This window comes from Mirounga leonina, unplaced genomic scaffold, assembly GCF_011800145.1.
Source record: "Mirounga leonina isolate KUSES-001 unplaced genomic scaffold, KU_Mleo_1.0 Mir_166, whole genome shotgun sequence".
NCBI lineage: Eukaryota > Metazoa > Chordata > Mammalia > Carnivora > Phocidae > Mirounga > Mirounga leonina.
In genome coordinates, this window is record NW_023270418.1 from 37,488,157 (window position 1) to 37,510,012 (window position 21,856).

General features: G+C 57.3%; 2 protein-coding genes across 3 annotated transcripts in view; one reads left to right on the forward strand and one right to left on the reverse strand.

The window, feature by feature from the left end:
• MUC6 (mucin 6, oligomeric mucus/gel-forming) overlaps positions 1–3,539 on the forward strand; it is a 17,394-nt gene extending 13,855 nt beyond the window's left edge. The window contains 5 exon segments of the mRNA XM_035013770.1: positions 1–341; positions 395–402; positions 515–885; positions 2,696–2,798; positions 3,137–3,539. The exon segment at positions 1–341 is cut by the window's left edge and continues 9 nt beyond it. Coding sequence (XP_034869661.1) covers positions 1–341; positions 395–402; positions 515–885; positions 2,696–2,798; positions 3,137–3,314 — 1,001 coding nt within the window. The 3' untranslated portion in view covers positions 3,315–3,539.
• Positions 3,540–5,051: 1,512 nt separating this feature from the next.
• AP2A2 (adaptor related protein complex 2 subunit alpha 2) overlaps positions 5,052–21,856 on the reverse strand; it is an 88,033-nt gene continuing 71,228 nt past the window's right edge. For both annotated transcript variants that reach the window (XM_035013602.1, XM_035013601.1), the window contains exons 11-22: positions 19,870–20,052; positions 19,254–19,351; positions 18,523–18,754; positions 18,254–18,421; positions 13,140–13,300; positions 11,165–11,247; positions 9,241–9,330; positions 8,327–8,450; positions 6,350–6,466; positions 6,192–6,261; positions 5,927–6,061; positions 5,052–5,241 (exon numbers count right to left, since the gene is read on the reverse strand). In XM_035013602.1, coding sequence (XP_034869493.1) covers positions 5,164–5,241; positions 5,927–6,061; positions 6,192–6,261; positions 6,350–6,466; positions 8,327–8,450; positions 9,241–9,330; positions 11,165–11,247; positions 13,140–13,300; positions 18,254–18,421; positions 18,523–18,754; positions 19,254–19,351; positions 19,870–20,052 — 1,539 coding nt within the window. In that variant the 3' untranslated portion in view covers positions 5,052–5,163. The remainder of the gene's footprint in view (positions 5,242–5,926; positions 6,062–6,191; positions 6,262–6,349; positions 6,467–8,326; positions 8,451–9,240; positions 9,331–11,164; positions 11,248–13,139; positions 13,301–18,253; positions 18,422–18,522; positions 18,755–19,253; positions 19,352–19,869; positions 20,053–21,856) is intronic.

Genomic DNA, 21,856 nt, shown 5'->3' on the forward strand with positions numbered 1-21,856 from the left:
AGCCACCTGCTACAGGGACCCTGACCTCCAAGATGCACACTGCCACGGCCACGGCAACCAGCAACGAGCGACACACGCCGCTCACCTCTCACTCCACGTCCACGCCAGCTGTCTCCAGCACGGCCCACACGACAGGTCCCCCCACGGAGACCTCCTTCCGCACGACCACTGCCTTGCCCAACCCATCGCGCCCCGAGTCCACCGTCTCCATGCACGTTGCCCCCTCTACCACGTCCTCCGTGACTCCCACTACCAACCGACTCATCACCCCATCACACCTGGGAACCCCTTCTTCCCTCTCCACTGCCAGGCACACAGGCCCCTCCTCTCCTTCTCCACAGGTCACGAGCTCAAGTTCTGGCATTCACACCCTGACCTCCCTTGGCTTCCCAAGTACATCAAGTACAGCCTCCATTTCTTCCTTTGTTTCTTTCCCAGGCACCTCCACCTCCACCTTGTCCTCAGCCTCTTCTCTGCCCACCCAAAACTTTCCCCCCTCTAATTTGCCCACCAGGCCTCCTCTTCCTGGGACACCTGTCTCCCTGCCCAGCACCAGCATTCTTCCTTCTTTGCCCAGGACCACACCCAGCACCCCGATGTCCCACACTCTCTCTTCCCACTCTACCACCTCACAGTCTACGACTCTCACCACCCGAAACCCTACTTCCAGTCTCTTTTCCTCCACTGTGGGTGTGACAGCCATCCTGACTTCTCCAGTCACTAACCTCAGCACTGGACAATCTATTACCACTGGAGTGCCAACCACCGTGATCCTGGCCAGCTCGACCTCTGTCCATGGAAGCTCATCCCTTCGTGCCACAGGGACCTTGTCTACTGGGGCACCATCCATCTCCTCTCTGGTGACACCTTCGCCCAGCTCTCCAGGTAAGGGATATATCTCTAGCCCACCTTGCCGCCTTCGTGCACAGCATCCTTCAGCTGTGCATCTTTCTGGAGAGCCCGTGGCCTACTCCCACAGAGTCCCTGCCTTTCATTGTCCTCACACCGCCCGATGACTTCTGCGCTGTGCTGTTGCCTCTCAGCGCGTTCCCCACTCTGCCGGCCTCCCAGCCCAACATGCACACTGCTGACGGGGGCTCACTGGTCGTCATGCAGTGTGACCTGCTCTCTCCCCCATAAAGCCTTCGCTTCTCCTGAGGTCAGCAGGCAGCACGGCACGCTGTGCTCAGTCTTGAGGTCACACCCATCCCTCCGACCATCCCCATGTCCTTCTGGCATCTGAGAACGCCAACATTCCCAGCAGCAGGAAGGGACTGAGTCATGCCTCCCTCTTCTGTGTGTACCCCAAGTCCTTAGGACAGTTCTCTCAGCTTTCCTTGAGCTGCCTCCAGCCCCTCTCCCCACTCCTCTCTAAACACCTCTCTAATACACTCCAGTCTGGCCAAAAGGGGTGCCTGGCCTCCCCTGGGAGGCCCCCTTTTCCTCATCTGGGCCTGCATGCCTGCCCTGTACCTGGCTCACTCATGCCCTACCCCCACCTCACATCCCCTGCTATGGTCCCGGCCTCCTGTGGAGGCAACTCCCTCAGAAGCCCTCCAGGGCTGCCCCTTCACGAGCTCACAGGAGTTTAGGAGCGGCAGGGGTCCTGGGACTCAAGTATTCCCACCCTCCCTAAGGAAACAGAGAGAAAAGTGAAAGGCCAATAGGTACATGCCTCACCCCAGGAGACCACGGGTGGCAGGCAGGACTAGCAGCCAAGGCCCCCCCTATCCTCCAGAGACACCCCTCCCCGCCCTTCCAGGTGTTTGCTGCACAGTACCCCCAGGGTACTGTGGGTTCCCCTCACATGTCCCCTGCCATCCCCCAGGCAGGCCTGTCCACAGTAATGGATTTCCTCCGTGAGACAAGGACTGGGTGCAGGCTGTCCATGAGGAGGGGATGAGGGGTGAGGGGTGAGGGAGCAGAAGCAGGAGATGGGGTCGGAGGACAGCTGAGGGCAATGGGAGCCCCCACCTCCAGCAGACACATAGGGCAGGCAGGGCAGAAAGGTCAGACTGGGCGGTCTCTGCCCAGGAACATCTTAGCTTTTTCATTTAAGCTCCACATGGGCAGGTCCTAAGGCCAGTGCCGCTCTGCCTGTTGCCAGGGTGCCCAAGGCAGCTTGCCAGCAGGCCAGCATCTATGGCTGGGTCCACACCCTGCCCGTTGAAGAGCACAGACCCCTGCAGGGAGCTCCTGGGGTGCCTTCCGTCTCCTCCAGGGATATGCAGACCTTCCCCCATCCCTCTGGCAGGCTCTGGTCCCAGCAGACCAGAGACGCCCATGCCCATGGTGGGAGGGGCCTGAGAGTGGCCCACCAGGGCTCAGAATACCCTTGACCTGGGGGGACTCCCAGGGTATCCAGCTCTCAGGAGGAATACCCAAAATGAGAGCCCATCAGCCTTTGTTCCCATGCAGAGCTGTGAGGTCTGAGGTCAGCAGGGCTGGGACAAGGGGAGACCACCCGGGGCCGGGGCCCGAGTGCAGGGGTGGGAGCCCAGGGGAGACCCCACCACGAACAGGAAGGGATACTTGTCTCATATTAGCAATTGTGCAGCTTGCAACCTGCCCCTCCTTACTCAGCTGAACTGCATTCATCCCCACTTTATGTGTCCTGTCCCCAGGGTCAGGTCTGTGTCAGCCCTCCAACCATGCCCCGGAGCTAGCACCTAACCACACCTCTCTCATCTCCCAGGGGTCTGCGACGTGAAGGAGCTTGAGGAGGAGGTCACGTACCGAGGGTGCACTGCCAACGTGACAGTGACCCGCTGCGAGGGCTTCTGTCCCTCCTCGGCCAGGTGAGTGCTGGTCCCAAGCAGCCTCTAAACAGGGCTGGGCCCGGAGCTTGGAGCCTGCCCCATCCAAGAGCAGGTTCCTGGCCCCAGGCAGCATCCTACCCAGTCAGGTAGCCTTAGCCAGCACCCCACCTCCATCATGTCTGCAAAGGCAAAGGCAGACACTCCGCTGACTGCCTGAGAGCTGGGGAGGTCAGCAAGGGCCTGGAGGGGTGGGGCACGCCCCTGAGGGCCGGCCTGGGACTCAGTACCCACCCTTCGCTCTGGAGTGGTCCAGGAGACACAGGAGCACCCCTGGGCGGTGGCCCTGACCCACACTCCTGGCTCCGGCTTCTTTGCAGCTTCAACACCCACACGAATCAGGTGGACACCCACTGCAGCTGCTGCCACCCACTCAGCTCCTACCAGAAGCAGTTTGTGCTACCCTGCTCAGACCCTGAAGCGCAGGGCCAGCAGCTGGTGCTCACGCTACAGATGCTCAGCAGCTGTGCATGCAGCCCACAGCGCTGTGGGGACTAGGGGACACAGCCCCCCAGGTGTGAGGACAAAGCACCGTTCCCACACTACCCCCACCACTCCTCCCAACGCTGGCTTGCTGTGCCTGGCAGCCCCTCTCCTTCCATAAGGCACAGCCTCAAAGAGCCCTCGCACGTGGCTTACCAGGGCACCTGAAGGAAAGGGGGCTGCCAGGCAGGGACTGCAGGCCCTGGCCAAGCCCAGCAGGCTGGGGGGCGCCTGGGTGGCTCAGTCGTTAAGCGTCTGCCTTCGGCTCAGGTCATGATCCCAGGGTCCCGGGATCGAGTCCCGCGATCGAGTCCCGCATCGGGCTCCCTGCTCGGCGGGGAGTCTGCTTCTCCCTCTGACCTTCCCCCTTCTCATGCTCTCTCTCATTCTTTCTCTCAAATAAAAAAAATTAAAAAAAAACCAGCATTGCTCAACGCACAGAGGCTGGCCCGTGAGCTCTGCCTGTGTTGTCTCCCACACACCTGGGGCATTTGTGAGCCCCCAAACCCACAGCCACAGAGTGACAGGTACAGGACCCTGCGTGCTGGCCTCTGCAGTAACACCAGCACCCAGACTGTGACTCCCTCCAGTTACCTCCCCGAGACCCACACTGCAGCAAAGGGCTCCCTGTGCCCCTGGCCACTCCACAGGGCTCCCCCATGGCATGCCTCTGAGGAACCCAATTCCTCCTGATAAGCCAGGAGAACCCAGAGTAGACCCTGGCTCCCCCTGGGGCCACCCACCAACAGAACAGAGGCCCTGGCTCAGCTCTGCTCCTGCCCCGGCCACCTCAGGGTGCAGACGGGCGGCCAGGCAAGCAGCTCACAGTGACGGCACATGAGAGCCGAGGCCAAGACTAGCACACGGAGGCTGGGCTCCAGCTCACCCTCAGCATGGCTCTCGGCTCCCTGACCACACACAGAGCCCCTCCTCCACCCACACAAGGTCTCACACGTCCCTTCCAGAATCTGCTTTGCCGCCCACACGTAACCCTCTGGTCAAAAACAGGAACGAGTCCAAGGTGACTACGGTTACGGCGCACTTCTTGGAAGCCCAAAGATGAGTGAGGCTGGCCACACAGCCTCGAGGGCCAGCAGCAACCGCCCACCGCCGTGCCACAAACCCAAGGCCTCAGACACTCCAACGCTCAGCACTACCCATATGCCATTAACACCACAGTGCAGGGAAAAGGAATACAGAATTCAACCCAGTCAATACACATGGTCTTGTTGGTAGTCATGAAAAATGTTTCCAACTTCTGGATTTCAAACCGTGCCCCCGAGACTCCTCCAGTGGACGCTACAGCAAGCCGACGTGCATGGTGCTCCCGCACCCAGGGCCCTGCAGATGGCACCCAGGCCGCACACGCACACATCGCACCAGCCCAAGGGCCTTGTCACACATCTCCTGCACCTGGTGTCATCCACCACAGGAGCCAAATGGCCTAGTGAAGATCTCACCCACTACAGACAAGCTGCTCCTGCTTCTCTCAGAGAAGCAAAGATGAACTATCAGCAACAGAGCAGAAGCGTTTTGGTACCATTTCAAAAAAATCTGCCTTTTCAATCAAACTTGTCGTTTCCCTTTACTTGGGAGATCATGCACAGAACTGTCCTGACCTCTGTGAACACTGACCCGGGGCCCACACTCCCTTCTTCTGACCCGACTGCAGTGCAGGCTCAGCCTGTTGTTCTTAAACACAAACTGGTATCCCCATGCCGACCCAAAAGGGATCTGGTTTGGAGAAGCAAGGCTGAGAGACGCCTGTAGACAGGGCTGTTTATTTGCAGCACGGCAGTGAAGACAAATGACAGAGATGAAGAAAAATGCAACACACAGGAGCCTGATCCTCCATCCTCGTTGATCAAAACTGTTCTGACAGCAATTCACACAACCTCTGAGAGACGGTCTCTTTACTTGTGCGCAGCGTGAGTCGGTACATCTGCAACAGAACACGGCAGGTCAGTGGCCGCACGCAGGCTCAGGAGCCCTCAGCCGGCGGCCCCTCGAGCTCCCCTGCTCAGAGCTTCCCTGGAGGCACCGAGCCCCAGCATTTTACAAAGACTTACGCAAACACACTCTCAAGCAGCTAAAATACAGAAAATTTGACAGTAACTAGTGGCAGCCCGCGAGTGGAGTCGCTGGAACACTCGCGCACCACGGGCAGGGCACAGAGCTGGGGGCCACTCTGCAGCACGAGCAGGGCGCAGAGCCCGGGAGCCTGCACTTCCATCCCGGACGCTTCCCAAGTGAAGGGAAGACAGACGGCCGCACGAAGGTGAGCAGTGGCTCCACTCAACGGGCCGGGCACAGGGGTGCGTCCACAGGACTAGGTAAGCCAATCGTGCACGCGCACAACCACAAGGGTGAGGGCTGGAGCGCAGGGCCGGGCCGGACGGACGGCAGCCCCGTGGTGGCGGTCTCTACAGGAGGTCAAGACAGCCGGAGGGAGAGTGGACCCCAGGGAGCTTTCTGGAGTGACAGAAATGTTCTATGTATCAGCAGAATGGTGGAGGTTACACAGGGGACACGTCAGAACTCCTCAGACGACTCCACTTAGGACCCACATCACACCACAACCGGAACACAGCTCGGGCGTATACAGCTATCTCCTCAAGAAGTCTGACCTGGGCTTGTAGATTTGGCTCCAAACGCAGTAGGCATCCAATCTGGGTGGTTTTGGTGTGTATGATGCCAGCCCCCACGAAATTTGCAGGATTAGGATCAACGTCTTCAAGGAGCGCAGAACCAAACCCAATGATCTGTGTCACAGAGAGACAGGTGCAGAGGGCAGTGAGACCGGGGATGATGGAGGGAGAGCAACACAACTTGCCTCCCTCCAGAGCCCCGGGCAGCGTCCCAACCCTGGGAACACCCATCAACAGGCCTTACCTTGGCTTTGGTGATTTCTGTGTCCATTGGATGCTTTGCTTTGAAAATGTTCTGCACTTCCTGTTGGGGACTGGGAGGTAAAACCAACAGTCACCACACTGAGCCAGGTCAGCGTGGGAGGACCCGGCCCTGCCCCCACTCCACGTCCCGTCACTCACCTGCTCAGCTGCTTCCAACGCTGAAAGAAATCCTGAGAAGCCATTTCTGTGGGCTGGAAAAATTTGTTGAGTGTGATAGGCAGCTTAACAGACACATTCTGAAAGGTTCCCCCATACCTACGAGCAACACAGAGACAGAGTGAGCAGAGCACATGAGCAGCCAAAAATTCAGAATCTCAACTACAGAACCAAATTCCTAGTTTGCAAATCAACGGGGCACAGGGAATGCCTGCTGCTGCGGAGGGTGGGAGGGGCGTGGGGAACAGAATGTTCTGGAAGGGTGGCAGACGAGGACCAACGAGCCAGGCGCTGCACCAGCCTGTGTGTGTGTCTGGGGGGCGCAGCTCCAGCCAGGCACTGCCAGGCCTGTTAGACCAACCTCGGGCTTCTACATCTCCTCATTTTTCCCCATAGCCCATTTCCTACAACTCTAAGTTGGTTTAAATTGTATGGGATTTTTCTTTTTTCTATGAAAAGAGACTAAAACAAGTGTTTGCCTACAGAATGCAACAAATATTTGCCTATTTCCCTATTCTACAAAGCACAAGATCTTCAGTTATCTGTGTTTTTAATGTTTGAAAACATCCTTTTCCAAAACTTTAACCTACAGAAGCCAGTTGTTCACATACACTCTCTCCCACTCACTGAAAAAGGACAGCCAGGAACCCAGTAGCAACACAAAACATATTTTAAAAAAAAATAAATAATCAGGGCACCTGGGTGGCTCAGTTGGTTAAACAACTGCCTTCAGCTCAGGTCATGATCCTGGAGTCCCGGGATCGAGTCCCGCATCGGACTCCCTGCTCAGCGGGGGTCTGCTTCTCCCTCTGATCCTCCCCCTCTCATGCTCTCTGTCTCCCATTCTCTCTCTCAGATAAATAAATTTAAAAAAAAAATCTTTAAAAAAAAATAATCAAGGTGGGGCGCCTGGGTGGCTCAGTCGGTTAAGCGTCTGCCTTTGGCTCAGGTCATGATCCCAGGGTCCTGGGATCGAGCCCCGCATCGGGCTCCCTGCTCGGCGGGAAGCCTGCTTCTACCTCTCCCACTCCCCCTGCTTGTGTTCCCTCTCTCGCTGTGTCTCTCTCTGTCAAATAAATAAAATCTTTAAAAAAATAATAAACAAATAAAAAATAAAACGCGGGGCACCTGGGGGACTCAGTGGGTTAAGAGTCCGACTTGATTTCACTCAGGTCCTGATCTCAGGGTCCGGGATGGAACCCCGTGTCAGGCTCTGGCTCATCGGGGAGTCTGCTTGAGATTCTCTCTCTGCCCCTCCCCCCACTCTCCCTCTCTCTCTAAAATAAATTAGTCTTAAAAAAGATAATGACCGGGTGCCTGGGTGGCTCAGTTGGTTGGGCGACTGCCTTCAGCTCAGGTCGTGATCCTGGAGTCCCGGGATCGAGTCCCGCATCGGGCTCCCTGCTCTGCAGGGAGTCTGCTTCTCCCTCTGACCCTCCCCCCTCTCATGTACTCGCTCTCTCTCATTCTCTCTCTCTCAAATAAATGGAATCTTTAAAAAAAAAAAAAAGATAATGACCAAGCAGTATGTACGCTTGGAGGACACTGGGCAACAATGCACCCCCGGATGGGAGGGCCTGGGTGCCATCCACACAACGGCCCACACAGGGGCACACAGGACCCAGCTGGTCCCAGCCCCACAGCGCGGGCCCCCTAGTTCCCGTCTCTCAGCTAGAGAGCACAGGGCCTGAGCAACACAGCTCTGGCTCGCAGTGGCCTCCCGCAACCCTGCGCACACTGCCTCTCCCTCGTTTCCCAAACACCACGCACCTGACGTTGTAGCGCGCGCGGTGGGTGCCGCCACTCACCTGGACCACCCCTTCCGCCCTCACAATAGCCTCCGAAGGAAGCAGCGGAGGCTCATCGAGGACGAAGGCCTCGCAGGGACCCGGCTGTGTGCGGGCACGACCCCGCAGCCCCAGGCCCCAGGCAAGAGCAGGCTGGTTAAGAGCTCCTCACCTGAACTGGATGTTGAGGACTGGCGCCTCCGTGAAGTCAGACGCACACTCTATGTTCACAACCTGTTGCACCTGGGCACCACCGTCCACGGTTGGGTCCACGGGCTTGGTCTGCAAGCTCAGATGTGCATGCGTCAAGGAGGCCGTGTCAACACTGGGGAACTGTGCCCAAGCCGAGCAAGCCCCAGAACGTTCTAGAATGGGGTCTGTGAGTCAGAGCTCACGCTGCTGATCTTGGAAGAGACCTCCAATACAGTTGATCCTATATACGTGTTATTTTTAATGACTGATTAGAAACGCCTGCCTTTAACAATCTATGTTCAACATTTACCTTAAAATTAAACAGGCCTGGCCTGTGGCAAGCAGGTTGCTGCTTTGCACGCCTCCTTCAGGGGAGGCGGCATCCTGGTCAGACGCACTGGGGTGTTCCCAAGCCTCCCTCGTTTGGTTGGCCCATCCTTGGGAGGAAGAGATCTGGATACCACAGCTGGCATCAGCTGGTCACGTTCTAACCACGTTCCTGGCACTTACTAGGGACCACGCTCCAGTGTGGACACAGCCGCTAGAGACGAGCACCGTGCGGCCCGAGCCCGCGCTCGCTCTGTCGGCAGCTGCTCGCTCAGGGAGACTCCCAGAGGAGACCAGAGCTCAGAGGGGCTTACACATCACGTGACAGAACAAAACAAGGGAAAACAAAAGGGAGTCCGAGGAACCAAACGGCTCAGCAGCGGATGCCTGCGTGCCAGTCTCCCGCGCGCCACCAGGAGCTCCCTCTAGACGCGAGACAGCAGCTCGAGGGCGCCGCAGCACCTGGAGCATCTGGCCCTTACGATAAAGAACAACTTCCTCAAAACCCTCCTCTAAACCCCAAATGCCTGTCTGCTGGGGACACAGAAGACACGAGACCAAGGATATTCGTCTGAAGGTCATCTGAACAGATCAGTGTTGGAGTGAAATTTAAGAACTGCGTGGACGTCTTATTTCCATAAAATATAAACATCCGACCTAGAAGGAAAAACACAATTTGTTTCATACACACCCTGAACCGGAATGTTAACAGTGAAAAATACAAGAGTCCCTGTCATCAGCTGAACTCCAGAGAGGGGCCGGGGCGGAACTCTGGCCGCGGGCAGACATGGGGTCACGGCTCCCCCTGCTGGGGGAGCTCCAGCTCTCCATCTAAGGCGCAGCCTTTCTTGGGACGGCGCCCTGCCGGAGACCTGGGACCAAGGACCTGGCCACCACCTCCAGGGAGGCCTGGCCAGACCTTCCTCACACACAGTGATGCCCCAGCAGCTCACGAGCTGGACGCTGGAGGCAAGGACGCCCCGATATCGTCACTTAACATCACAACAGAAATCTTTATCTTTCTGAACATTTTTATTCCCTCTGAACTCAGAATGGAAAGTGAATTTCAAATACTCCGATGAGGACAAACTGCACCACCACCCCACTGACCCCCGAATGTGGGGGGACAGTCACGGCCCAGAGGACAAGGGATGCTGCACCACCCGCTCTCAGTACAGAGTCCCCTGGAGAAGGTTTCTGTTAATCCTCACAACATCCCTAAAACATCCCTGGAGGGCTGATGCGCTATTTCTCTCTGGCTGTCCACACGTGCACTTGTTGCCACACAAAAAACTCGGTCCTCACAAGGCTCAGAGATGACACCCAAGAGGGAGGTGGGCAGTCGTCCATCCACCAGCGCCCCCAGCAGCACCCCAACAGCCAGTGGACGGTTTTCTTTGGGCAGAGACTTAAAAGTCTATAAAAGTCACGGTAAAATACACAGAACATAAAATGTACCATCTTCACCGTCTCTAAGCCCACAGCTCAGGGGCACTAAGCACATTCCCACTGTTGTGCAGCCATCCCCACCATCCTTCTCCAAAAGTTTCCACCATCCCAAAGGGAAACTCTGTCCCCCTGAGATACCAACCCCATCCCTCCCCCACACCTATCGTTCACTCTCTGTCCCTTAGTCACCAACCCCCATCCCTCCCCCGGCCCCAGCACCCACCGTCCACTCTCTGTCCCCCTGAGTCACCGACCCCCGCCCCTCCCCCGGCGCCCACCGTCCACTCTGTTCCCTGTGAATCTGGAGACTCTAAGGACCTCATGTGGGGGGAATCCTGCAGTACTTGTCCCTCTGTGTCTGGCCTATCTCACTCAGCATCACGTCCCCCAGGTCCACCCACGCTCTGGCAGGTGTCAGCGTGTCCCTCCGTGTTCAGGCTGAGTGATGTGGTTTGGTGTGTGGATGGACCACGTTTATCCGCTCGTCCGTCGACGACGCTTGGGCTGCTTCCCTGTGTCGGCGGCTGTGAACGTGGGTGTGCAAGCATCCACTCGCGTCCCTGCTTTCGGTTCTCTGGGTCAGTACCTAGAAGAGGAATCGCTGGAACACACGGTCACTCCATTTTCAGCTGTTTGAGAACCGCCACGCCGTTTTCCACGGCTGCTGCACCGGCTTCCTTTCCCGCCGAGTGTGCGGGAGGGTCCACCCTGCACGCGCTCCCACTCGCGGGGTTTCTGCCGTCGGTGGACAATAGCCGTCTTCAGGGCCGCAGGCGGGCCCTCGCCGTGGCTCTGATGTGCGTGTCCCTGACGAGCAAGGACGTGGGCATCTCCCCTGCTGGCTGGCCAGTTGTAGGTCTTCCCTGGGCAGACGTCGGCTCCAGTCCCCCGCCCACCTTTGAATCAGGTTGTTGTTTTACTGTTGAGATTAGGAGTTCTCTGTGTGTTCTGGAAACTAAGCCCTTACCAGATGCGCGACTTGCAAATATTTCCTGCCCCGAGTTTCTAAGTGAAGGCTCCGTTAAGTAACTGAAGCACATACCCAAATTCTGCCGGAAGTCGGACTTCAGCCCAATTTGAAGCAGCTGGTTCTCAAAGAGCACACCATTATTTTTACAGACGAACCTGGGGGAAGGGACAGCGTGTGAGTCCCTCAGAGCCACCCCATGAAAACATGAAGATTCACTTCGAAAAAGAGTCTAACAAACAAAAAGGCCAGAAAAACCTCTAACGGACTCAAAGTAAAGTTAAAGTAGAAAAGTACTGTAGAAACATCAGTAAAACGTGCCCACCAGAGACCCGGGGTGTGACCACACAGGACAGGGCGGGACGGTGCTCTGCCCTCCACGAAAGCGCTGATCCACGACTCAAACACGCACACGCCGGGGCCCACACACGCTCTCAGGCCGGACCTGACGCCGGGCGCTGGCCACAGCTCTGGGGGTGACCACCAGCATGGCAGCCGGGCCGCTGCAGGCGATGCCCAGCCCTCAGTGCAGGGTTAGTGTCTGCACCCCACGTGGGCCCAGGATGCGGCTCACTACATGGTGTCTACACTACACAGAATCGGAAGAAAATAAAATAACGTGTATTCAGTTTTGCTTGTACTCCTCTCTGAGGAGCTAAGTGTCCTGGCCTCCTCTACCACAAATCACCATTATGCGGTGAACTGGGACCAAAAGAAGGAGCGAGGGGCAGGGCAGGTGCGGCACAGTCACTGAGGAACACGAGCCGCCCCGCTCACTGGCCCCCTACTCTGGGGGCTCCCCATCTGCACAGGGAGGAGGAGGCACAGTCCAGAGTGGGCGGTGGGGCGGGCGGGCAGGAAGGGCACCGCCACGTGGAGCCCTCCATGACATCGGGGGGCAGCGAGAGACAGACGCTCCCTGGCAGCGCCCCTCTACCCCAGAATCTCCGAGTCCAGCTGTGCTGCCGGCCCGGAGAAGCTCAGAGCCAGCAGCAGCCCTGCCCCACCCGTTTGGTACGAAGGTGCCCCCGGGCGCCCCACGGAGGTTCAGGTGCTGCCGACGACGTGTGCACACGACCCCCAGCCCGCAGCACCGCCACAGCCGCCCTCACGTGGAAGCAGCAGTGGCAGACAGAGCAGGAGGCACGGTTCGTCCACGGATGGCCAGGCCGTCCACCACGGGGCCCACTCCACGGAGCTGTGCTCCTCTCGGGCCCCAGGCTGCCCTCCCGCCTCGTCCAGCACCCCCATCTCAACACAACAGGCTCTCTGCCCAGTTCAAGCTGCTCACGCTGCACACGAAGCCTCAGAAGGCAAAATGCAGCCCATCTGGTATGCACAACCTTCTTCCACAACACAACTGAGTGTGTGGTGCTTTTCAATCTTCAACTCAGCACTTCTAGAAGCCACAGACCATAACTCGCACCCGTCCAAACCCACCTCTCCTTATCACCTTCAACAAGCAACAGGAAGCAAGAATTCACACACAGTACGAACACCAAGAGACAGGAAAACTGCAAAACCGTAAGAATCCTGCTGCTGTCGTCACAACACCCAAGGACAAGGGGCCACTCTGTGAAGATGCTCCTCTCCGTCTGGCCGGCCTGCCCCCACACCCAGGCCAAGCCCTCCCACACCTCCCGGCCGGATTTAAGACCAGCAGAGACACGAGGGACAGAGAGCAGACAGAAAAAAGGTACGGAACAGTACAGCAAAAAAAGCAGGAAAGAAAACATGCTGGGAAGGGCAGTGTGACGTCCGCGTCCTGGAGACGGGGAAGAGGGGCCACGTGAAGGCTCACGGGAAGCAGGGCTCCATGCACAGCGGGGGTGGGGCAGTCCTGATGAGGTGACACAGGAAGCAGGGAAGATGGGGCTGGCGGAGGGGAGGATGGCACGCACCTCGGGACAGATAGACTGGGATAAAGCAGGAGGGTGCAACTGAGGAATGTGTCTTAACAGAAAGGGCAGGCTGGGCACCTGCCAGGCACATGCAGAGAGGGGATGATGCCGAGAGAGTCCCTGTCCTGAGGACACGAGAGACCAACTACCTGGCAAAGTTGTCTTCGGAGCCGGGAGCCAGTGGTGCGACCGCGGAGGGTGAGTCTGAGAACACATCCACGAGGAGCCCGCCGGAGGAGGGTGGGGGGCCCGCGGGGGCAGGGGGTGCAGCCCCCAGACCCAAGAGGTCTGCTGATGGAGAAGGCGTGGACTGGAAAACAGGGAAGGAGAGGGTCAGCGGGGAACCTTCAGGCACACCAAGGCCAAGCAAGTACCAGCACCTGCGCCACCTGCCCCCCACCCCCCCTCCCACGGCTCCTGCCAGGCTGTGCCCAGCAAGCATCCAGCACATGATGGGCGACTGCACCCCAGGGTCAGGCCTGAAGCCCACAGCTGGAGGATCAGTCACAATCTCACACGACTGGAAAAAGAGTTAACCTTTTTTTCATGAAGATTATCTGAATGGGAAAAAAAACTTCTGAAAACACTTTTGCCACAAAGGAGGCCAAAAAGAACTAAGACCTCACACGCCACGGTCAACCTTCCGAAGTGGGAGTGAGCCTGAGAGGTGAAGTCAGCAAGCAACTCAGGGCGCACTCTTGGTTTAACCATGTGTAAGCCTTACTGAGTCACAGAGGGAAAAAACAGATAAAAAACCTATACAATAGACATCTTTTTTTTAAATGATTTTTTGATCCTAGTAGGGCAAAAGACAAAGAATAAAGCCACGGGGGGACCACTCCCCCCCACAAAGCACACACCCAGCTGACATGCACACTCTGGCCCTGCACCTCGGGAGGCGAGCGGGCTCTGGTTACCCCTAGGGCGGTGCCGCCACAAGGGCAGAGATGAGACGCTCGGCCTTGAGGCTGGTCTTGAATGACTTTGAGTGTCCCACTGAACATTCGTGAAGGTACAAGTCAGTCTGGAATTATCTGAGACTACATCCTGATGCCATTTTACATTGCTGCATTCATATTTTGCTGGGTTTTAACATACACTCATCTTTTCAGGAACACAACTACCCTGTGAGCTGAAGGAGGCCAAGTACTTTCTTCCCCCAGCACGTGGGCATCCACCCTGGGCACTGGCCAGTCATACCGCTGGCAAGGCCTCTGACTGCCATAGGAATTCCATTCTGAGATAAAGGAGGCATCACAAAACATGTGCTCTGCAAGAGGGCGTGGGTCTGACGGGGCCAAGAACCCTGCTCTGCTGACGGCCCCTCCTTCCTCAAGGCTGGGGGGGCGGTGGTATACAGCGCATGGAGACCAACCCTGCAGGGCCCCCAGAGAAAGGATGGGGACCACAGAGGAGGTGTCAAGAGAAGGAATACCAGAAATTCCTGCAACATGAGCGAGGGTGTGGATGTGACCTCTCAAGGTGGCTCCTGGCCCTCACTGCACGGGACAGGGCTCCTGGGAGCACAACTCCTCGAAACTCTGCTTCCCTGTCACTGCAGGAGTCTGACCATCTGAGCACGGAATCAGGCAAGCAAGGTGTCTCCTGTAGCTGACACACCTACGGCCTAAGTGGGGATTGTCGCCCCCTGCCACCTATTGCAAGATCTTTACCACTGGCTCCTGAATAATGGTTCAAATGTTTGTTTGTTTGAAGATTTCTTTATCGGAAAGACAGAGAGGAACAGCGAGAAGGAGTCCCAAGCAGACTCCATGCCAAGGACAGAGCCCGACATGGAGCTCAATCCCAGGACCCTGAGATCATGACCTGAGCCAAAACCAAGTCAGACGCTTAACTGACTGAGCCACCCAGATGCCCCAATTCAAAAGTTTTTGTTTGTTTTTTAAGATTTTGCTTATTTATTTGAGAGAGAGAGCACAAGGCAGGGCAGTGGGACAGGGAGAAGCAGATTCCCCACCGAGCAGGGAGCCCAACCGACACAGGGCTCGATCCCAGGACCCTGACATCATGACCTGAGCTGAAGGCAGACACTTAACCGACCGAGCCACCCAGGCGCCCCCTTTATTTCTTAAAGAAAATCTTTTGTCCAGGGGCGCCTGGGTGGCTCGGTCGGTTAAGTGTCTGACTCTTCAATTTGGCTCAGGTCATGACCTCAGGGTTGTGAGATCGAGCCCCACGTCAGGCTCTGTGCTGGATGAGGAGCCTGATTGAGATTCTCTCTCTCCCTCTGCCCTACCCCACCCCCCACCAAGCACGTGAAGGCACATGCTCTCGCTCTCTCTCAAAAAAAATTTTTTTAAAGAAAACCTTTTGTCCAATTAAGTCAAATATGCACCCCCAAAATTACAACAGACAGAAGCAAGGCTGTTCTGTTGGGAGGACCCACCTGGACAACTGCTCACTCCCCAGATCCGCGGGGCAGGTCCCCAGACCCACTGCCTCTCTGCTGACTCCTCTTCCTTTCAGGACTCAAGGAGACCATCCCTGGGGAGTCTGCCCAACACCCATCAGACACGTTCCTTCTCCTCACCTTGACGGCAACAACAGCAGGAAGGAGAACAGCAAGAAGAGTCCCGCACGCCTACAGAGTGCATGTTGGCTCCAAACTCCGCTACTAGCCTAAAAGCCCCAGGAGCACTGGGATGTCTCCAAACACCCACCAAAGATGGCCCTGGCGCCACAAGAGATGCTTGCCATGCACGTGCACCATGCACAGACAAGCAGCCAGGAGGCACAGGGGCCGAGGCCCCAGGCCCACGGAAGGTGGACCCAAGGAGAGCAGCCTGTTACAAAGAAAACATTCTTCCAGCATCGTCTGTGACCCTGAGTAAGACATTCTGACCGATAGCACACCACAGTAAAACACACTGCTGTTTTTTGGGGCGCCTGGGTGGCTCCGTTGGTTAGGCGACTGCCTTCGGCTCAGGTCATGATCCTGGAGTCCCGGGATCGAGTCCCGCATCGGGCTCCCTGCTCGGCAGGGAGTCTGCTTCTCCCTCTGACCCTCCCCCCTCTCATGCTCTCTCATTCTCTCTCTCTCAAATAAATAAATAAAATCTTTAAAAAAAAAAAAAAAACACACTGCTGTTTTCCACGTAAAATCCAGATATCTCAATGCCATTCTGAGGCAGGGCCTCCCCTCTGAGGTGGGAAGGAAGACTAGAGGAGACTTTCAACCCAGAGGGGCCCCTCCCCCCTTTTCTGCCCTGCTTCTCCCGCCCCCTTTGGAGGGGTCTCTGATCAGACCCCCGGCCGTCTGAGCACTGAGAGCAGATCACCACTCAAGTGATCATGATGCTATATCCGCAGCACTGCCAGTTCTCAGCTCAGAAGGGCCATCTGCTCACAACCACAAACATCTCCTCGCCAGGCACTTACAGTCAAGAAAAAACTCATAGCCTAAAGTTAAAACATTTGCCGAGTTAACCTGGAAGAGAGCCTCCCTCCTCCCCACCCCTGAGAACATGCCTTATCAACAACTTGTTAAATCTTATCACACCTGCCTTCTCAAAGTGGGGCTCACTGCTCACAACCGGCGTCAGAAAGGGGCCAACGGAGTCCCAAGGGCCACAGCCTGGATGTGGCTGGGCAAACCACACGTGGCCCAAGGCCTGGTACACATACATTTCTCAAGAAAAATCAAGAACCAAATAAGAAGAGACCAATGACAACCATCAGCAAAGATATTAATGCCCATTTCCGCTGCTCACGTCAGGGTACTCGGCAGGGGCTGCCCCCCGAGGCACAGACAGGCCATCCCAGTTTCTCCTGGAAGACAGCCCCCCGCTGCGTCACGCGAGTCCGAGTCCAGACGATGCCACAGGCAGACGAGCCACCACCCCCAGCACCATGGGAAGAACCTGGTGTAGCACAAAAACCAGTTCACGCACAAGCCTGCAGGCCCACTACCTCCTGGAATCAGGCCACTTCACAAATCCAATCAACAAAACCCTGGCACTAAGATGACCTTCGGGACCTCCTCACCAACAAGTGTCCGCGCTCCTGGGGTGGGGCAAGCCAGTCACTGCCTTCAAGACTCAAGTCCACTCTGTGCCCAGGGGATGGGTTCAGAGGCACGGAGCTTGAAAAGCCAGCCCTGCTAAATTACTCAGGGACAAAGGGATGATGACCACCTGGAGAAAAAGCATGTATTTATCATTCACTGCAAAATCAATTCATGAAATTTAGCTGCCAAAAACCACGGAGCAGGCATCAAAAGGAAACATGCCAGAAGGTCCAGACTAAAGAAGGCACCTCCAAATCAGGACTCAGGTGACACCTGTCGCAGTGGGGACCCCTAGTCAGGGGCCTGGGGAGGCCTGAATATAGGGCTCGTGGTAGGCCCGGCATCCTCGGTTCAGGGGCCAGACACACGGTCAGTGGGGACACACAAGCAGATCCCGCCGAGGAGCACCAGGGCTCAGACATAAGCACACTCTTGACAAGCAAAGGCCCTGGTCTCTGCATAGGGGCACACATCTGCTCTGACACTCCTCCTCACAAAGGCCAGCTGGTATTGCTAGTAGGTATTATTCATGTCACTGGATCAAGACCCCAGCGAAGAAAGAAAGCTCTCCAGGATCCCTCCCATAATGGACAAGCTGAAAGCCCACACTTCTGGGGAGCCAGTCCCAGCGCCCAGGTGGCAGCTACGTGGCAGGGCTGGTGTGCATGCTCTCACGAAAGTCCTACTCCAGTCAGGAAGAGACAAGAAACAAATACAACTCTCAGAACAACATCTCCCACCTGATAAACATCAAAGGACATGTTTTTGTTTATATGTGAATGTTCTCACCACGTCACACAAAAAAGGGAAGTTGATTCTGAACCAAGTCACTACCGAAAACCTCTAAGAACAGCATGAGGTACGTCGGTCTGCTCTAAACCAACAAGGAATAGCTGGACAGGCCTCCTACACAAGGCAGTCCCGCAAATGAAGTGAGTGACCGTGTCGTCTGAACCACAGGACAGAGAGGAACTGGGAGCGGACTCTGGACCCGAGACAGCAACCTGAAGGACGTTCTAGAAGACAGGGCCCAGGCGTCTGAAAACAGCTTCTGGAGGTCATAGGCAAAAGAAAGGTGAAGACCTGGACTTGGTCCCACTGCTACGTTCCTGGCACACACGGTCATACTTAACACAGAACTCTCCCGAACAGGCAAATGCTCTGCTGGCCCCGAATCTCAGAGACCAGGCAAGCCAGGAGCTTCTGCCAGCACACTGCCATCGGGAAGGGACCCACCGCGGCGCTGGCCGGGGCAGGCTCAGGGCCCCCGTTGACATCGGCGCTCCTCTCTCGCTTGGCCTCCTCCAGGTCTGTCACTGTATTTGGGCCCTTCTTCTTCTTGAGCTTGGCCAGGATGGAAGACTCACGCTCTGGAAATGGCGGCATCTCCTCCAGGACAGTTGCCTGGAGAAAGAGGCCCCGGGTCACCACAGCTCAAAGCCCCGTGGCTTCCAACCCCAAGACATGTGACAGCGCGGCAGGGGGACAGAGCCGCCAGGGCCTACCAGGATGTCAGTGCTGGCCACTGTGCTGAGCCTCAGGTACTCCACAGCCCGCTGCTGCAGCTCCACGTCCGCATTCTTCAGCTGGCTGTCACTGCGCAGCACGTCCTGAATGGTGGTCTTCACCTCCGGAAAGAGGTTCACAAACTTGATGTAGGTGGACAAGAGCAGCGCCCTGGTGGGGACGCTGCACAGATGGAACTTGGAGTGCAACAGGTTGAACTGGATCAGGGGGCTGCAGGGCACAGACAGGGCACTGGATCAGGGAGCCGCAGGGCACAGACAGGGCACTGGATCGGGGGGCCACAGGGCGCAGACAGGGCGCAGACAGGGCGCAGACAGGGTGGGGGCACGTCACCCCTCGTCCCCAACGCCCTGTGCGCGCCACCAGCCACCTATGCCTCTCACCGGCTCAGTGAGCAAGGGGCGGCTCTGGGAAAAGGACCCACACTAAGCCACAACCACTCCTGTAAAGCAGAAGAGTGTGCCGTCAGGCACGCACCTCCATCTCCGACTGAGCACAAACCTCCCCTCCAGTCAGCTAGAACCCCTGTTCTTGTACAGCTTGAAGGAAAATAAAAACAGTGACCCAGAGTGGAAGTGCTCTTGCTGTGGCCGTCCCAACGAGCCGTGAGGACACCTGCCACCCTACCCTCCCCCGACAGCTGAGAAGGGGGAGACCCAGAGCCAGCACCATGGTGCAGCGCTCACCCGACTCCCATGGGCTCTCTCACCTGGATCTCGGGTCCCCGGCTATCAAGTTTCCAAACTCCCCCAGGATGTAGCCACCCACTTTGACCAGGTTCTCATGGCACGCCGGGGCCTGAAGAGCCTGTAAGACAGTGAGCACCATGAGCCCGATGCACAGGGCCCCCAGCACAGGTCGAAGAGCTAAGACACATCTGCCGTCAGGGTAAAGTCGCTACATCGTGGTGATTCACCAAAACTAAGCACAACTCAGGAAGCTCTCCTGTGAGCTTCCAGCAGCTTCCGAGAGACCGTCCTGGCTTTCGAACCCACCCCTCCCTGCCCTTCCCGCCACTTCTGCAGGTATGTCAGTTGCAGGGGAGCCCCAGAGGCAGGGATGTGGCCAATCCCAGCCCTGGAACGAGAGCTGTGCTCTACTCGGGCTCCAGGTGGGGGCAGGTGCACATCAGCAACCTCCTGGGCGCACATGACCCTCGCCAACGGAGCCCGAGAACCGCACTACGGAGACCCTGCACATACTGGAGATTAGGCTCCACAGCGTGAGCTGGAACCTCCCAGACCAGCAGGTGGGGGACACAAGGGAGACCAGGAACACCCATCAGAGCCCCACGCTTTATCCAGAGGGGGGCATCTGGACCATACCTCGAACACCGTCTTGGCAGCATAGCCCTGCACGTCGTCCCGGTTGATGACAATCTGAATGACACGGTACCACACCTCTTCGCTCACATAGTCACCGGCAATCCGGATCAGGTTCAGGATGGTGTCCACGTACCACGTGTAGTCCACAGCATACTTCTCCGCCAAGATGGCGACCTTCAGCACCTGCAGGGGTGGATGCTCAGCGCAGGTGCTCCGGGCCCCACGGCACCAGCAGCAGCACCATGTGCTGCCCCGCATCAATTCCAGGGCTTCGGAAGGATCTACGCACGTGCCAAAGCTTGGGTGTGCAAGAAGCTTCCACCCAATTCTCAATGGAGCCCAGAAAGTTGAAGATTTGCAGACTTCACTGAGGAAAGCCAGACCTCCCTCCAGGAATAGACTCGGAGGGACACAGTCTAGGAAGACACACCGGAGGGCCGGGTCACGGCTGCAGGGGGGCACAGCAAGCCTCGTCCTGCACTGCCATCCGACTGCGGCCCAGGCAGCCCTGGCATGGGTCCTCCTCCCAGCAGCCCCATCCTCAGAGCGGCAGGGCTCCCTGGGTCTCCTCCTGATCTGGCCAGTCTTTCTCAACACTCTCCCCTCTACTCTTCATGGGAGACCCTACCCACTCATTTACCCCCATGCATTCCAGAGGGCTCTGTGGACCACACGCACTGCCCAGGGGCAACAGCACTGGGCTGTCCAAAAGCAGACCCTCGCTCCCTCCCCTCGTCACCTTCTTGGGGCACTGAGCCCCCTGAACAGCATCAGCTGTCGACACTAGACCCTGTTCTTTACGCAGCTGCCCACCCTCACAGCCCACCTTCCCACTCCTTCACCCTCCTGACTGTGCCCCCAGAGCCCCTGCTGTAGCCTGGACCACCACCCATCTGCTCTGCCCACCCTCCAGCATCCACAGCGACTCTCCATAGAGATCCCAGAGTGTCATTCCAAAACTCAGTGTCACTGCCCTTGGCTTAAAAACCTTTGAGCACAGAGCCTGCCCCAAAGCTGAGCACTCAGGGCCTCCCCCACCACCACGACACGGGCCAGCATCTTCACTGCCCCTGCCACACACGCCCTGCTCCCACCATGCTAACCCGTCCCCCTGCACCCCATGACAATACCTCCCAAGCTGCACCCAGCCCCTGCCAGGGTCCGGAGCTCTGCCTCCACCAATTCTCAGCCACACTATAAGCAAGTCTGCCATCCTGCCTAGGACCTGCCTTCCCTGCGGACAGAAAGGCCCCCTGTGAGCAGGGCACCCAGCACATCCAGGTGTGGATGCCAGGCAGCTAGCACAACCCCAGGGCACATCCTCGGACATGCCACACTGCCCAGACGGACGCACAGAGCACTGACCCGGAAACTCAGGTCAGTCGGTCTTACTCCTCGCTCAACTAAAGCTGACCGAGGAACTCATCATCTCCAAAGGGGTAAGCCAACATGGAGCTGGCTAACGTTCAAGACCTTAAAAGCCTGAACACGCCCCTTCCCTCTCTGCTCAGAACGCACCCGGCGGGGGGCGCCTGGGTGGCTCAGTCGGTTAAGCGTCTGCCTTTGGCTCAGGTCATGATCCCAGGGTCCTGGGATCGAGCCCCGCATCGGGCTCCCTGCTCAGCGGGGAGTCTGCTTCTCCCTCTCCCACTCCCCCTGCTTGTGTTCCTGCTCTCGCTGTGTCTCTCTCTGTCAAATACATAAAATCTTTAAAAAAAAAAAAAAAAAAGAACGCACCCGGCAGTGATGAGAACCATGCCCCGTGACTACGGTCCCCAGAGCGAGCCAGCCCCACCCACACAGGCGCCAAGCCCTAGCCCTGCCGCCTGACCGCACTCCAAACATGACCCCCACCCACCCCACGCTCCCCTGCACGTCTGTTTGTGGATCTTCCTCCCCACGCTCTCCCGCACGTCTGTTCTTGGATCTCCACCCCACGCTCCCCTGCACGTCTGTTTGCGGATCTCCTCCCCATGCTCCCCTGCAC